The 17430-nt window shown below is 40.7% G+C and overlaps 1 protein-coding gene across 5 annotated transcripts in view; it reads left to right on the top strand.

Annotated features, from left to right (window-relative positions):
* The window catches only part of NOSTRIN (nitric oxide synthase trafficking), a 107268-nt gene that overhangs the window by 88290 nt on the left and 1548 nt on the right, over window positions 1-17430 (top strand). For 3 of the 5 annotated variants that reach the window (XM_066279558.1, XM_066279556.1, XM_066279561.1), the window contains 7 exons: window positions 4623-4721; window positions 4815-4940; window positions 9219-9327; window positions 10718-10803; window positions 13744-13869; window positions 14873-14987; window positions 16087-16176. In XM_066279558.1, coding sequence (XP_066135655.1) covers window positions 4623-4721; window positions 4815-4940; window positions 9219-9327; window positions 10718-10803; window positions 13744-13869; window positions 14873-14987; window positions 16087-16176 — 751 coding nt within the window. The remainder of the gene's footprint in view (window positions 1-4622; window positions 4722-4814; window positions 4941-9218; window positions 9328-10717; window positions 10804-13743; window positions 13870-14872; window positions 14988-16086; window positions 16177-17430) is intronic. The other 2 variants (XM_066279557.1, XM_066279559.1) reach the window with 2 other exon arrangements.

Below are 17430 nucleotides of genomic sequence, written 5' to 3'. Positions count from 1 at the left end.
GCTCCATTGGAGCAAAGATGGCCCGGGCGCTGGGGATGGCTCTGTGGCCTCTGCCTCAGGCGCTAGAGTGGCTCTGGTCGCAACATGGCGACGCCCAGGATGGGCAGAGCATCGCCCCTGGTGGGCAGAGCCTCGCCCCATGGTGGGCGTGCCGGGTGGATCCCGGTCGGCGCATGCGGGAGTCTGACTGTCTCTCCCTGTTTCCAGCTTCAGAAAAATGCAAAAAAATAAAATAAAATAAAATAAAATAAATAAATAAATAATGAAGCCAATTCCACAATCCACATGTCAAATTAGTCTTCTTACTTCATAATCATACTGTGTTCAAGTCATATTTCCTACCTTCCTAGAAGAAACAATTCAGTTGTTAGAAATAATTTATAATATAATTTGAAGAATTATAGCCACATTGCCAAGAATTATCAAGAATCAAATGCTTTGTACTGACAGTACTTACTCAAGAAATTATTTTAGGTCTTGGCTGGGTAGCTCAGTTGGTTAGAGTGTCATCCTGATACTTTAACCCAGTCAGGTCACATTGAAGAATCAACCAATGAACACATGAGTAAGTGGAACAACAAATTGGTATTTCTCTCTTGCCTTCTCCATTTCTCTCTAAAATCAATTAAGCAATAAAAAATATAATAATTAAAAAATATTTTAGAAAGCCATTTGCAATAAATGTCAAGAACCTTAAAAATGTTCACTTTCTCAACCAGTGTTCCTCATATAAACCACAGAACATAAAATAATTTAAGTAACTGTTTTCTGAGTTCTCCCAAGGATGGTAGTGACCAGTATCACTCTGGAGCCAGAGGGGAAATGGTAACTCATTGTATACAATGAATGTCATGGGACATTAGGGCTTAATACTTTTATAGAACCCTTGTTGAAAAATATAATTTTCTTTCTATAAATCTATCTTAAAAGAGTAGATGGAAAACAAAACACAGATATGTTCATAATACATTAAAAGTAACAGGGGAAGCTATCTAAATGGACAAAGTATAAGGGGTGGATAAACACATCGATCTACTCTATGCAATCCTACACAATGGGCTAATAGTGAAAATGGTGCTTGTGAAGACTGATAGCCCCAGAAACTGCTTATGTAAAAAAAAAACAACCTTAAGTAAAAAAGAAAAAAAAAGATACAAATTTAAAATAATTTGATAGAAAAATAGAAAGATACATACACACATACCCAGATAGACTGAAATACACATCAGAATGTTAACAGCAATCATCTCTGGGTAGAATTATAAATGATTTAAAAAATTTTGTGTGTGTGGACCTTTATGTTCCTGGAACACTGTCTAAAAGCACTTAGGGTGCTTGTTATAATTCTGATTCCTGAGCACCTTCCTAGACCAAGTGAATCACAGAACCTCTGAATGATTTTAGGATGGGGTCTAGGTGATTGCGGGGCATACTACAGTATGAGAGTTCTTGCTCTATAAATAGCATGATATTTCTTTGATGAGTTTTATGAAGGCAATTTGGATGAAAATGTAGTTCCTCCAAACTCCTCAGTAATATAAACTGGAAAGCCAGGACAGCAGGAACTGAAAAGAATAAATGAAGAGTGTGAATTATCATGATACCTGGGCCTCAGACAGGCTCTAACCTGACTGCTTCTTGGTAACCTTGACCATACTTCCTCGTAAGTGCTACATAGCACAGGAGGACAGTTTTAGGTCCTCCAGAGTACTTTGCTTTTCTACTGCCTATTTTATTTTTTAAAAAATCAAGATAATAGCAATAATTCATTAAGGGAGATATAGATTTTCCCTTTGCACAGTGGAATTTATCTTAGCTTCTTTTTATGAGCAAACAGAGTTCATTTTAATGATGTCCCTTAAATGTAATTAAAATTCCGTCAACATTACCAACTCCATCAAAAGACACTGGTTATTCTAGTTTCAAACTGATGCTAGTGCCTCAGCACTTATCAAAATAAGGAAAGTTGCCCACTAGGGATGCAGTGTGTTCTTAAACCTGGTTTTTTTCTCTCTCCTGCCCTTTGTTCATCATGGTGCTAAATTACAACAGCTGCATTCTAAATCTTTTTCTATGCTGTCAAGTCTCTTGCTTTTTGAAGACTGTCCCAAGTGAGTCCCAAACCACTGAGCAGAATTTGTGTTACGTATTTGTTAGGAGGCATGTGGTTTCTGCCCTTTGGAGAAGCAGTCTGCTTGATAGGCTACTGTTCCGTGTCTTTAATTCTGTACCTGGGGGACAGGGAGCACAGCCACATTCAGATGGCTGGTGCCTGCAATTTTAGAGAAAGACGCAGTAGACCAACACCAAAAACAAAGACACTTGACTCTCATTGACTTACAAAAACTGCAGATTCTTGCTGCATAAAGCGGGTGATCTTGGAGAGCAGAGCTCCAGGCTTTCTGATTGAAATGTCAGAACGTTCAGCACAGAATAAAATTTGCATGTGATTGACAAAGATGTTCATAGTTACTGCCTGACTCTTTTACATAGCAGTGTTAAAGTGACTATATACTAATAAACAAAATGTGGCATATATATACAATGAAATGTTATTCAGCCTTAAAAAGGAATAAAATTCTGACATATGTTACAGGATGAACCTTGAAGATTTTATGTTAAATAGGATAAGCCAGACACAAAAGAACAACTACTGTACAATTCCTGTTATATGAATTATCTAAAGTAGTTAAATTCACAGAAGACAGAAGTCGAATGGTGGTTGCCAGAGGGGCTGGGGACAGAGGAATCGGGAGTTATTGCTTAATGGATACAGTTTCAGTTCTGCAAGGTGAAAAAATTCTGGAGATGGATGAGGGTGTTGATTGCCCAACAATGTGGATGTACTTAATGCCACTGAACTATACATTTACAAATGGTTACAATGGCAAATTCTCTTTTATGTAAATTTTACTACCATTAGGAAACATAAATAAATTTTATTTTATTATTTTTAGTGAGAAAGAGAGAGAGAAAGAAACAGACAGACAGGAAGGGAGAGAGATAAGCAGCATCAACTCTTAGTTGCAGCACTTTAGTTGTGCATTGATTGCTTTCTCATACATACAAGCCAGCGACTCCTAGCTCAAGTCAGAGACCATGAGGTCATGCCTATGATCCCACACTCAAGCCAGAGGCCCCACACTTAAGCTGGAGAGCCCACACTCAAACCAGATAAGCCCATATTCAAGCCAGTAAGCTTGGAGTTTCGAACCTGGGTCCTCAGCATCGCAGGCTGACACTCTATCCACTGCGCAACCACCTGGTCAAGCTAAAAAATTTTAAATGACTTTATGCCATAGATGAAATAACAACAGAGTGTGAGCGCAGTCTACTACTCACAGGACTATAAAGAAACACCGTAAAGGACCAGGCCAGTGGGCCCTGCAGGTGTGCCAACAGAGGCAGGATGGGAGAAGCCAATGATCTTTGTGACTTTCCCACCCTTACCCGACCAGAGGCCTCGAGATGTAGTCCATCCTTCTTGCTTTCTCTTCTCTGGTCATGTTACTCACCAATTTGCCCAAAGCCTTCTTCATGTAAAACAATTGCTGAGGACTCTTCACTGTGTGGGGTGGGGAGGCAGTTACGGGAGAAACCAATCTGGCCTCTGGATAAAGGAGGAATGCCCAGGCCTTGTCCTTATAAAATCAGGATGGGGAACATGTTGTCTTGGACACCTGCCACCTGTCACAGCCAAAGTCTTGTGGGCACATACCCAGCTGCCCCACATGACCCGAGAATCCCCTGCACACTCCACTGCCCAGCTTTCTCGCACAATGTCTAGCTGCTGAACTTCTTTGAACTCTCTCAAAACAATCAGTCAGCAACTCAGCTAGTGCTGGGTGGCAAGGCTCTAACAGCTAACTTTGTCTAAAGTGTCAAGGGCTAACAAGGTAAATGGTACCATCATCACTTTCTTGTTAGCCTTCCCAGCTCAAAGTCATGAAACTCCAAGCATGGAATTCTTGTTATTCCATACAGAATGAGGAGGCTATATTCCCACCTTCAAACAGTAATCTCTGACCAGCACCCCCACCCCACCCCAAGGCTGGATTTTAGGCCAGAATTATGAATTGATTAGACTTTGGGGCTCTGCTCTTATCAAATAGTTTTTTTTTAAATTATTATTTAGAAAATCAACAGGGTGTCAAATAGTTTCTTGAAGCAAGAGAATTTGTGTCTCATCATCTTTGCCCGTGTAGAGACCAGCAGAATGCCTTCTATGCACTGTAAACAATTCTAGAAATATTCTGTTTCTGTCTGCATTTTGAAGATATGGACATGGGATTTACTGGGCTTCACTCATTTTCTCTGGAACTCACAAATGGTTTTTAAATGATTCTTATTCTTTCTTTTCTCTGTGAATTTCAGGTAACCCACTGTATTCACCTCTATGGTTTTTGAGCTAAAAAAAGCCCGAGGAAGGTGTGTGCTTTAAATCAATGCTAACGGAGGGCAAATAGGAGAGATACCAAATCACATTGCTGTCCTGAGACCCTCCCACACCATAGTTTGGACTGACATAATCAAGAGGCACAAACAGAACAATTTGCTCAGATGGGTGACTTCCGTTTTGCATAACAATGGGCTGATCTCACCTCATTCTCCATCCTTTCCAGAGCATCCTGGAGCTGGAGAAGGAAAGAATTAAACTTTTATGCAATAACTTAAACCAGTACACCCAACATATTTCTGTTTTTGGCCAAACCCTGACCACAGTGAGTAGCAAGGATGTCTCCATTTCCAGTATGCATGGTAAGAACTGGTAGGGAGCAGGTCTTCAGCTTGTTCTGCTTCCTTCGGCTTTGCAGTGCCACACGCAGATTCACAGCGCCATCAGCAAGATCGACGTCGAAAAAGATATCCAGGCTCTGATGGAAGAAACCGCCGTGTCATCTACGGAAAATAAATCTGAGCTCCTATTAACTGATTATTTTGTAAGTATGGAATGGAAGGCAGCTCCATTAATGGCAAACCTTAGTTAGGTACTGAGAAATTCATTTTATTTATTTATTTATTTATTTATTTATTTTTGCATTTTTCTGAAGCTGGAAACAGGGAGAGACAGTCAGACAGACTCCCGCATGCGCCCGACCGGGATCCACCTGGCACGCCCACCAGGGGCGACGCTCTGCCCACCAGGGGGCGATGCTCTGCCCATCCTGGGCGTCGCCATGTTGCGACCCTCCTGGGTGTCGCCATGTTGCGACCAGAGCCACTCTAGCGCCTGGGGCAGAGGCCACAGAGCCATCCCCAGCGCCCGGGCCATCTTTGCTCCAATGGAGCCTTGGCTGCGGGAGGGGAAGAGAAAGACAGAGAGGAAGGCGCGGCGGAGGGGTGGAGAAGCAAATGGGCGCTTCTCCTATGTGCCCTGGCCGGGAATCGAACCCGGGTCCTCCGCACGCTAGGCCGACGCTCTACCGCTGAGCCAACCGGCCAGGGCGAGAAATTCATTTTAAAAAAACCAGAACAATTGTAAAGAAAACATCTTGTTTTTTAAATGGAAAATATGGATTCCTTTTCATGGTTCATATAAATGAAAAACCGTGTAGTTCACAGATGGAAGCATGTCTTTGATGTTCTCTGGAAGGGAAGAAAGTCAAACAGGGTTTTCGACTGAATCTTCACCCTCGGTCTCCTATGAGAGCAATGCCAGGCACACAAGTTTCATGACCTGTACCTGATCACTGTGTATCATCTTGGTTGTCTATTGCTGCATAACAAACTACCCCCAAACACAATGGCTTAGAACAAACTACCCCCAAACACAATGGCTATTGTCTCACGGTTCTGTGGGTCAGGAATCCAGGAGTGGCTCCACTGGGTACCTCCGAGCCCCTCACCAGATCGCAGTGAAGGTGTCAGCCAGGACTGCGACATGTCAGGGCTGTCCTGGGAAGCGTGCTGCTTCTTGGCGTGCTCACGAGGCTGACGGCAGACCTCTGGTCCTGGCTGATGGCTGGCCGGAGATCTCACTTCCTTGCTGAGTGGGTCTCTCCTTAGGGCAGTACACATGTCAGCCTGCTTCCCTCCGAATTCTGATCCAAGAGAGAAAGAGCCAGAGTGCCCAACTAACCTCAGAAGTGGCATCTCATCCTATTCTATTTGTTAGAAGCGAGTTAGTTAAGTGCAGCCCACACTCAACCTGAGGGGATTACATGAATCCTAGGAGGTGGGAATCATAATCAACATTCTTCATAGTCCTTTTATTTTAAAAAAACAAAACAGAAAACCTTGAACCAAATTACATTTTGAAGGCATTTAAATGACTCTACTAATGGCATCTATAGTAAAACAGATCAGTGTCCCTGGTCAGGGCCCAGTCATCTGTCTCATTGCTATCTTGGAGTGAATTCTTTGTCTTCTGAGTTCCTGATAGCTCTTCCCTGGGGCCTCTGCTATATTTCATTCACAATTTCAAGGTCCATATTAGGAGTCTTATCTTTCTCTGTATGAAGAACCAACCCCTGATCATGTCCTCCTACAGGATTAAAAGTATAGCCAAAGTCAATATCCCAGGATCCACACTCAGGGAACAAGAGATGAGGGAGGAGAGAGAGTCAATTAGATCTGGGCACCGCGGTGAACCCAGCTGCTAGGAGAGTGACCAGCCTTCCTCTTCCCCACCTTCCGAACAGCAGAAAATAGCTAGCTATTTCTTTAAGGAGTCCTTTTTATTCCTACCCTCACAAAGGCAAAGCAAATTAGTAGCAGCAATGTCTTTTCAAAGCAGAAACAGAAGTAGTGATGGGAGCAGAAAGGGAGATTTGATTACAAGAGGAAAGCACTTTCTTTTTTCCCCCTTCCAAATAGTGTAGGTAATCCGTGAAATGTGAAAATGTACCATAAAATATTTCTATTACTTTCTTAAAAGGACAATAAAAATGCCCATATAGACTAAACTATCAATAAAATAAGGCTCATTGTCCTTGAAAATTTGACTAGGCTTCTAATGAAATATAAGGAGGCCGTCATAATGGTTAATCTTTAATTGATGTGTCCATGGGAATTTTTGGTTTCTATGAACCTTCAGTGCACCAGAACTAACCACTACCTCTCTGTTGTATAAATAAGATTTTCTTTCTATCCTTAAGGCAAAATGCCCCCAAAGTCTGCCTTTCCAGTCATAGCAGTAAGTGTAGCATGACTCTTATCTAGTGCTATGGAATCTAGGACAAGAGGTAAGACAGGAAAACAATCTAATACAAATATTGGAAGGCTGATGACCATGTGAAAATATTTGCAAGGTCACTGTAAAAGCCTTGTTCAAAGATTGCATCTGTAGTTTTATATGCCTTCACCAGTATTAATCTTCTTTCTAACAAATCTCTGGAAGAGAGGAGGAATTTAAGAAAGCTAAAGGATAGTAATATACTCCACCCTTTAGTTGATCCAACAGTGATCTATCCCTAGAGATACACTTTGAGCAGTAGATGTCCCCAAGCAGATCCAGTGAAGTCTTGGACTGATATGGGAGCCAGGTCATAATGTGCATTCCTCCCGCAGAGAAGGACTGAGGGCTGGAGTTAAGCATCCTTGTGATTTGCTCAGAGCTCACCTGAGGGTGTGATGTAGCTTGGGCTATAAAGAAACCTTTTATCATATGTAATGCACAATATGTGAATGAAATATTTTTATCTGTGTGTTACATTTTCATAAAGGCTATTCGCATTGCTCCAAATCATCAGCTTCCCTTTCCTGATGATACCTGTCTAAAGCTCACCTTCCATAGCTTTTGGGATCCTTGTTTTTCTCCTTCCCTAACAGACAAGTGTCTTTAGGGAAGGAGACTTCTTCACATCTGTCTTTAGTCATTAGTTTTCTTTCTTTCTCCACAGATTTTCCCCCCTCTGCTTTGTCTGCAGCCACCTTCCCACCTGACCCTAACATCCCAATTTTTTTTTTCACTTAACCCTTGAGACATGTGTGTGAAAGTTTAGATTTTGATAATGGTTTTTCACAGCCTATATGATAAAAGTTCTACTTCTGCCCCTAAATCTGGCCTAAACTACTCAGACAACTTTTTCTTCCACTAACGTTTTCTTCCGGTTGCTTAAGCAACTGGTCCATTTACTGGTCCTGATACATTTCACACGGTCCTCCCTCTGTCCTTTCCTCGGGCCATTTCTTCTGCCTGGGGTACCGTTTGTCCTCCTTCTGCGTGATGGAAAAGTTCTGGTTTAGTCTTCTAGACCCCTCAAAGCTCTCGTGCCTGGCCCTTGCTCTTGGTGGGCCACACATTCCCGTCTGCGCCGTTCATGAATGAACATGGCCTTGAATTGCTAGGTCACTTGCCCTATGCTTCAAGGCCTAACTAAATTATAAACCCGTTCTGGGAAGAGCGTTTGGGTTTCGTTCACACGTTCCCAATAGCCAGCAACACAGAACACACTAAACATTTGTTCTGCTCCTGAGGCAATCCTAGATTAAGGCATATGTGTGATACTACACCTGGACTGTTAAAGGACTCTAATGTGGATAAAGATAAATAGAGTGTGATAAGTATACCATAAATAGATTTACTTATCAAGAAACTATGAAATAGCCCTGGCGGTTGGCTCAGTGGTAGAGCGTTGGCCTGGCGTGCAGGGGTCCCAGGTTTGATTCCCGGCCAGGGCACACAGGAGAAGCGCCCATCTGCTTCTCCACCCTTCCCCCTCTCCTTCTTCTCTGTCTCTCTCTTCCCCTCCCGCAGCCGAGGCTACATTGGAACAAAGATGGCCCGGGCGCTGGGGATGGCTCCTGGGCCTCTGCCCCAGGCGCTAGAGTGGCTCTGGTTGCAACAGAACGACCCCCCGGAGGGCAGAGCATCGCCCCCTGGTGGGCAGAGCATCGCCCTGGTGGGCATGCCAGGTGGATCCCGGTCGTGCGCATGTGGGAGTCTGTCTGTCTCTCCCCGTTTCCAGCTTCAGAAAAAACAAACAAACAAAAAAAAACAATTATGAAATAGCTATAGTAAGACTCATCTTCTGAGAATAATTTGTTCTGTTGAAGAAAGTGCTTAGCTACATACTTACAAGCTGTGAACAAAAAGATGTTTTCTTATTCAGCAAGCCTAGAACAATTGGTATAAAACCAAAGGTTATATGCTTAAAAAAATTTTTTTTCTTCCATCCAGTTAAAATTAAATAGCGAAAGTCTAATTGGAACTAGGAGGTAAAACACTTCCTTTGCCTCCTTCAATTTTTAAAGATTCATTTTTTTCTCCCCTAAAGGAAGAGGATCCTAAGAATGCAATGAATAAAGAGCGACAAAGGTCTTCAATAAAATCAAAACTGTTGAGACTGCAAAAAGATATTGAAAAAGCCTCGCGAGACCAGGAAGGTGTGTAATTCTCTGAATGGCCTGATAAGGGAAAGTATTTCATTCAGAGTTAGGGTGATTCTGCTTTTGCTGACAGAGGCGGGGATCACCTCATTTGAAGAATCATATGTCAAACCTAATTTGTGTGAATAAAGAAAACTCTTTAAAAAGAAAGGAGAGCCTGACCAGGCGGTGGCGCAGTGGATAGAGCATCGGACTGGGATGCGGAGGACCCAGGTTCAAGACTCCGAGGTCACCAGCTTGAGCGCGGGCTTATCTAGTTTGAGCAAAAAGCTCACCAGCTTGGACCTAAGGTCGCTGGCTCAAGCAAGGGGTTACTCGGTCTGCTGTAGACCCACGGTCAAGGCACATATAAGGAAGCAATCAATGAACAACTAAAGTGCCACAACAAAAAACTGATGATTGATGCTTCTCATCTCTCTCCGTTCCTGTCTGTCCCTATTTATCCTTCTCTCTGACTCTCTCTCTCTCTCTCTGTCTCTGTAAAGAAAATATAAATAAATAAATAAAAGAAAGGAGAGAATGAAAAAATTGGAAATGTTGGTCTATCTGTGAGAGCTATATAAGTACTATGCCACCTTTTCCAGAAGTGTGACATTTTACTGTGTTCCTGACATTGGCTAGAATGGAGGATAATTCATTTGATTTTTTAAAAAAAAGGAAAGAAAAAGAAAAAGAAAGGAAACATGATAATGGGGCTTTTGGTTTTCTGGTTTACTTTTCTTTTTTAAACTCATCTATTTTATTTATTTATTTTAATTGGATTTATTTGGGTGACATCGGTTAATAAAATTATAGGTTTCAGGCGCGCAATTCTACATATTAAATGCCACCCCAAGTCAAGTCTCCTTTTACACTAACTTTCTAAACAATGTAAAAACCACTCCAATGAAGTCCTATACTTAGAAGTGGGCGTGTCAGAACAGGGAGCACCTCCGAGGTGACACAGGCAGTAGAAACGGCCCCCACTTGTGACTGAAGTGTGCAGCTTGTTCTATGTGAACCAGAGCCACGTACTGCACTGAAATACTGGCCAGGAAATCCAAGAGAGCGAAAATGCTTACGGATGTAAATAGCACAGCGAGGAAGGCCTACCACTGTGCTAAGTGTTAGCAATCCACCACAGAAAGGGTCAGCAGGGAGGGTTCACAAACTCATCTTGGAAAAATAACAGTCAAGACTGTTTAAGCATCAACCAGCATTTCTCACATTTCATCCAATGAAGGTAAAGGCCACCCATTTGGTAAAACTGAGTAACAATGACTTATAGAAACAGCTCCAGCCATTTAGGAAATCCTCTTGGGCTCAGGCTCCCAGGGAGGGTGGCCCCGGTCAGCTGGGTCCCACCAGGACAAGAGGAGAGTGACTGAGAGCATGATTTCTTTTTCAGGACTTGAACGCATGCTGAAAGCCTACTCCAACAACTCCTTCTCAGACCCAGAGAGCCAGAAAAGCACAGCAGCCTTAATGGATGAGGTAAATATTTGCAGAGCACAGTTTCCTAGATTCAGTGATGAAAAAGTTATATTTAGAATGCTTGTTTTCAGGCCCATTTGACCTCTGTTTGCCTTTCCTTTCTCATGACCTAGAACAATCTGGTCTGAGAGCTTGTAAGGCCAGGTCCTTGGCAAAATGTTTGAGGGATCGGGAAAAATCCAACTGCTTAGACATGACACGTTTGCTTTAGCGTCATCCCAGGAAAAGAATTGTGCCTAAAATAGAATCATGTTTTCAGGGTCTAGAAATCATGGATGCTTTTAACCTAGTTAAGAAATGTGATTAGAAATGCAGGTTCTACATTCAGCAGGCCTGTATTTGTATCTATCTAGCTCTGCTGTTTACAGGAACCTGGGATAATTGTAGATTTCTCACCTGTAAAATGGGCATATTGCTACCTTCCTCAAAGGGTTTTTGTGAAGATTAAATATTACTTAGAAAATGCAAACATAGTGTGCAGAGGAGAGCTGAAAAACTGGTAATTATTATTGGAATTATTAGAATTAATGGAAAAATGCTGTTTTCCATTTAACTAACATCAGGGTCTTCTGGGAACAATAGGAGGAAAGAAACATGTAGGGCTGATGGATAGGGTGGCAGCTTTGGAGGGAACCCACAGTAAAGAGGCAGCTAGCTCAGGCCCATGAACTTTATATAGGAATAAAAACAAAAATAAGAACAGAATAAAAATTCTATTATCTATGTGTACAAGATATGGGTTTTATGCTGTGATTAGAGTGAGAGGAAATTGATGAGATGCCTTTTCTGAGAAAAATTCAGGAAGAAGTAAAAAATTTTTTGCAATGTTTTGAAAGATGCAGGAAACTGGACAGGCTTCGCTTTGCTTCCCTTGAATAGAGCCTAACTAATTCTGAGTAGGTACCTAATAATTCTGTCCAAACAGGCAGCGTCAGTGTTTCTTTGGAGAAAGTAGCCAGACGCAGCCAGGCACAGTTTATCTGTTTCTTAGCACAGGCTTCCTTTAGTGGGGTGCTGTTGAAGAAACAAACTTAACACAGAAACAAACTTAACACTTCTGGCGGAAAAAAAAAAAGCCTGAATTCTATTCAATTTCAAACAGAGGGCTAATATATACCTGCAATGACACATGGCTACAATTTTTATAAAATTGTAAAACAGATTCTAGGACATTTTCCGTGACAACTTCTCCTCTCTCTCCGTTCCTGTCAGTGACAGCACAAAATTGTTTAGTTAACCGATTTGATACCAATAATACTTACCAGCATAGAACATGTATTAAGATCAGCTGGATACACAACTGGACTGATTGACACAGTGGAGGATACAAGACAGGAGAGGATCTGACCCCTAAGTTCACAGAGTTTGGGATCTAGCGAAGGAACAAATACAAGCCTTCCAATGGTGGATGCCACATACCCATGTACTTTCATTACACACACCCCATCTGTCGGAGGGAAACTTGTAATATTGACAGATTTTGTTACCCAGGGAAGTTTTCTTGTAAAAGGACACTCTGTTTCATTTAAATTCTTCCCAATTCAGTGTTCTTTGGTCCTTGAAGTACCATATTTGAAGCAAAAATGTTGGCAAGGCATGTTCTCTGAGAAACTGTTGCAGGTATTATCTTCAGATGTGTGAAGAAATGATGCATAGAAGAGGAAAGAGACTTGTCCATGATGCTCTCAAATGCAGACTAGGCCTAATGGTAGAAGGCATGGGGCTTGAATTCTTTTTAAGAAAGCCTGCCCCACAATGCAGTGGATTGTTCCATGGATTAGAGACCTTCATAGTTTGGAGGCATCTGGCAAGGACCTTAGGGTTAGGAATCCCCATGTTGAAGGTATGAAATAGGGAGAGGTGATGGTGAGGAGATTGGACAAGCAGGGCCTCTCTAATGCTTGGATTCTATTATTTAATTTACCCTCAGCCTGACTAGGCAGTGGCGCAGTGGATAGAGCATCGAACTGGGATGCGGGGGACCCAGGTTCGAGACCCTGAGGTCGCCAGCTTGAGCAAAGGCTCATCTGGTTTAAGCAAAGCTCACCAGCTTGGACCCAAGGTCGCTGGCTCGAGCAAGGGGTTACTCATTCTGCTGAAGGCCCACGGTCAAGGCACATATGAGAAAGCAATCAATGAACAACTAAGGTGTCACAACAAAGAACTGATGATTGATGCTTCTCCTCTCTCTCCATTCCTGTCTGTCTGTCCCTCTCTCTGACTCTCTCTCTGTCTCTGTAAAAAAACAACAACAAAATATACCCTCAGTGGACACAGCCTGACAAAGAAGTCATCATAAAGTCTCTACTTTAAAGTCAAATATAGGAAGACCTAAGAATTATCTGAAGTTTCAATCTTTATTTTTTTAATCAAATTTGCTAGAATATTGTTTCTAGTTTCTAGAAGTGTTACAGCAAATTTTCTCGGTAATATAAGACTTCACCTCTTCAAGGAAAAACAATGAACAACATTAACCAAAATAAATAAATACATAAACCCTATCTCACATCATTTTAGTTTGATTCTATTGATGTGAGTTCATTTCTATTCAGTGTTGAGCACCTGCACCTCAAGCTCCTTTCCACAAGGTCCTCCAACAGTCTACCTTCTGCAGTTAACACTTACTCCCTTTCTTATTCCTCAGCAGAAAACTGAGTAAAGCTATCCATTGCTACCAAATACTGAGTAATATATCTATCAAGGTTTCTGGTTTACCCTGTTCACAAGAATTAACAATAATTCAACAACCAAGGCTTTCCTCTAAGAAAAGGACCTGTTTCTTCTCTCCTCAGCATTTTCTGTGTATATCTGCATATGAGTTGAATGTGTACTTTTCAGACCTCTTTGTTATTTTGGAAGTTATCCTGGTATTCTTTTACCCATGAAGTTGTGCCTCACTCTCTAGAAATTTACTCACAAGGCTAAATGATGTATCCACAGGCCAGTTTGAAACTAGATCTGTTACAAGCAAATGCCTATAAACTGTCAGCAGTGTTAGCAGAACTTGAACAAAGACCTCAACCCAGCCATCCTTGTAGTAACTCCATCTTCAAGTGGAAAGAAAAGGTAAAAATTTAAGAGATTGATTTTAATTACTTGACTGAGTTTGCTAGGTGAAGTGGCTTAAAGTAGCATTAGAGCAAAGAAAAACTGTTATGAATTACATATGCCATAGGTCCCAAATCTCAAGTGTACAATTTTTAAGATGAATTTATTTTTATTCCTTTTGAATGAAGTAATGAGCTAAACACAACTGAATACATTCTTTGTATACTAAATATGAAGAGTTAAGAACACTTTGTATTCCTTTTTTCTTTCTCCTTACACCTTAACTTTATCCTTTGAATATGCTTTTATAGTAAAATATCTATTAAATTGAAATTTTAGTATTCATACAGACCTAAATTATAAGGTTTGTGATACACATTAGTGTCAGCCATTTAATATACTACACAATGTAGAAACTGCATGAGCAAAAGTTTTAAAAATCAAATACATGTATTTTCCCAGTGTTACCCTCTTTAGATAGATGCTGAACATGTGAATATGCATTGATTAACTATTGCTTGTAGCTGTTTTCCATTCCCTATCAGAAGGGGCGCTATAAACATCTTATGGTGAACGGACAATTTTCTAAGAGCTCAAGAGCTGGAAAGGATCTCAATGAAAGGAAGAGAAGGGAAAGGAAAGAAAAGGTAGGGAGGAGAGGGGAGGAGGAGAGAGGAGAAGGGGAAGGGCTCAATCACTTAGACTCAGCCATGATAATTCATTTGGTTTAAAGCCAATTATGTTGAATTTGTAGGAGTAATGCTGTCAATGTTATTTTGCCTAAGTACAGGTAAGAATTGCAAACACAGGCTATAAAATATGGTAATTGTCCAATTCTGAAAATACTGCGACTTCAGATATAAGCAAGTTCTATAGTAGGGTTTAGGAACATAGTTAATGCTCTATATATACCCTCCTCCAAAAAATTGAAAAAATAAATCTCTAAGGAAAACAGCTACTGAAGAATTATTTTTTATGAGTAATTGTGTAGTTAAACTGACTTTTAAAATCATTTGAACAGCAGCAGACACATAGTTATGTGAGACTATCTCGGCCTTTTCTGATGAAGAGATCAGAGAACGTAGTGAGAAGAACACCTTCCAGTGGGCAGAGCAATCCGAGTTCTTCAGCCACAGGTAATCGCATGCCCAGAATAATTTGGAGCTAAATCCCATAAGTAAAGCACATTGCTATGTTTACATTTTATTTTCACAGCCACATTGATATATACTAGCTCAAAGAAATCTACATTCACCCTGCTAAATTTAATTTTCTAAATAAAGTAAAAAGAAAGAAAAAGAAATCTACATTTAATTTATTAATTTGTTAGAACGTGTAGCTTTCTGTGCAAATATCATCCAAAAAGTGAAGGAGTCAAGAAGAGTGGAGGGTTGGGAGATATTTTATAATATGAGATGACTGGTTCCATGGTGTTCAGAACCTTGCAAGGTGCTAGGCACACAATCACCCCTAAGCCATTGGGAGGAGCTCTGAGCTCTCTCTCCAGAGCTTCCTCCAAACGTCCATGGGCATCCTGTCTTCTCTATGAGAAACATGTTGATCCCAGAACTTACCCCTTTATTCAGCTACCTGACTTTAGCCATTTGTTCATCCAACATACATATGTTGTCCCTCATAGTTCCACTATAGTTACCATAACCTTGACTCTCTAGTTTCTTGATTAGAAATTTGCAAAAAAAAAAAAGTTTCAATAAACCCAGGATATTATGGTTTACATGGTATATTAGGGATTTACCATCGCATTGGTTAAGAAACAATTCCATAAGTACTTAGGGATGATAGTAAGAAGTATGTGCTCCAAGTGCCTTCTATCTATACCTGAGTGGCAAAACTGGTGTATGTTTTTCAAAACACGCACACAGCAAAACATGCATACCACACATATTAGCTAACTGATGGTGATTATGTTCACGTGGGAAGCAAATCATTTTAAATAATCTTTATTATTATTATTACAATAACTTTTCTCCAGACTTATTTTCTTTATGATATAGTTGTTGGTTATTTAATATACACAGTACATACACATAATATTTACATCATAAATGGCTACAGAATCAAGAATTAAATAGTATGTAAAATGATAAACTCTTCTTTTGAGAAGACTCAATATATTCAAGCTCTGCCCCACCTGCTAAGTAACTAAAGAGCTTCCTATCATCTTCCTCTTGCTTACTGACAGCCTTGGTAATTATCCCTTGATCCAACTTTCAGCCTCCGGTGTGGCCCAGCACGGCAATAGTCTTTGCAAAGCTTTATATTCTTTTCAAGCCAGGCAAGATGATGAATTGAATTTGGAAATAGGTAAGAATTGTTCTTAAATGTTTAATTGCCTTCCCATGTTGAAACCCTTAACTTGAATAAAACTGTCTAGCACAGCAGCGTTAAAAGTTACTACCACATCAGCTCAGTTCAGCTTTACAATCACCCTTCTTAGAAGATAAAGATAAAACACAGAAAAAACAAAGCTTACATAATAAAAATAGCTAACATCTATTCAGTGTTTATTATGTCAGACATTACTGTGAGCGCATTGTCCAATTTAATATACATAAGACCCTTTGAAGTGGGTATTGTTATCTATTCCCATTTTTTCTTGCTGAGGAGAATGAGGCATAGAAAGGTTAAATGCGTTGCTAAAGCCACAGGCAGTTCAAATCCTGGAGCAGGATTTGAACCTAGAGACTCAGTCATGCTTAATCACAGTACTCCATGGAGGTAGAATGGAGTAATGAAAAGTCTTTAGAGATGTGACCTACGTTTTTCTTTTCTTTTAATTTTTATGTATTTATTGATTTAAGTAAGAAAAAGGCAGAGAGAGAGAGAGAGATTGATTTGTTGTTCCACCCATTCATACATTCATTGATTGATCCCTGTATGTGCCCTGACCAGGGATTAATCTCACAACCTGTATATACCGGGATAACGCTCTAACCAACTGACCTACCCAGCCAGGATCTACCTTTTTCTTTTCCAAAAGCTAACCACGCAATAATGTGAAGTGGCTTCCTCTCGTGGCTTAGTGTAAGAGTAAATTCTAGAACCCAGAGCAAAGGACTCCCAGCTTAATATTTCTCCTGCTTATCTTTTAGGAAAATGTTTTGAACCAATCTAAGGAAGGAGAGCCCCTTCTTTGTGTCACAGATTCTTGTTTAACATGGAAAGGTATTACATAATGGGTTATATAGACCTCAACATTTTTAAACAAGAATACGTCACCAGCCTTAACTGTTTTTGTGTGTCCGGTTAGCCACACAACCGAACACATTTGGATGTGAAAGCTAAAGCAGAGACCTGGAAATGGGAAGCTTAGCAACAAGGAGTGTGTCATAGGAGAAAGTTTTTATCCATGAGCAGGACATGGCGCCCAGAGCCCAGGCAAAATCAAGATGGATTTTTGAAGCCAAACAACAGAGACACCACATATTTACTGTTGGTTAGTGGGTGTTTCCTTTTCAGTTTGCCAATTAGATTTCTCCAGGCAATTACTTTTCCTCCTAACTCAGAAGTAAGTAAAGACTAGACTAGAACAAAGGAAACAGAAAGTAGATCCTCTCC

The sequence above is a fragment of the Saccopteryx bilineata genome, chromosome 5, assembly GCF_036850765.1.
Source record: "Saccopteryx bilineata isolate mSacBil1 chromosome 5, mSacBil1_pri_phased_curated, whole genome shotgun sequence".
NCBI classification, from domain to species: Eukaryota; Metazoa; Chordata; class Mammalia; order Chiroptera; family Emballonuridae; genus Saccopteryx; species Saccopteryx bilineata.
This window is presented reverse-complemented; position numbering and strand designations above follow the sequence as displayed.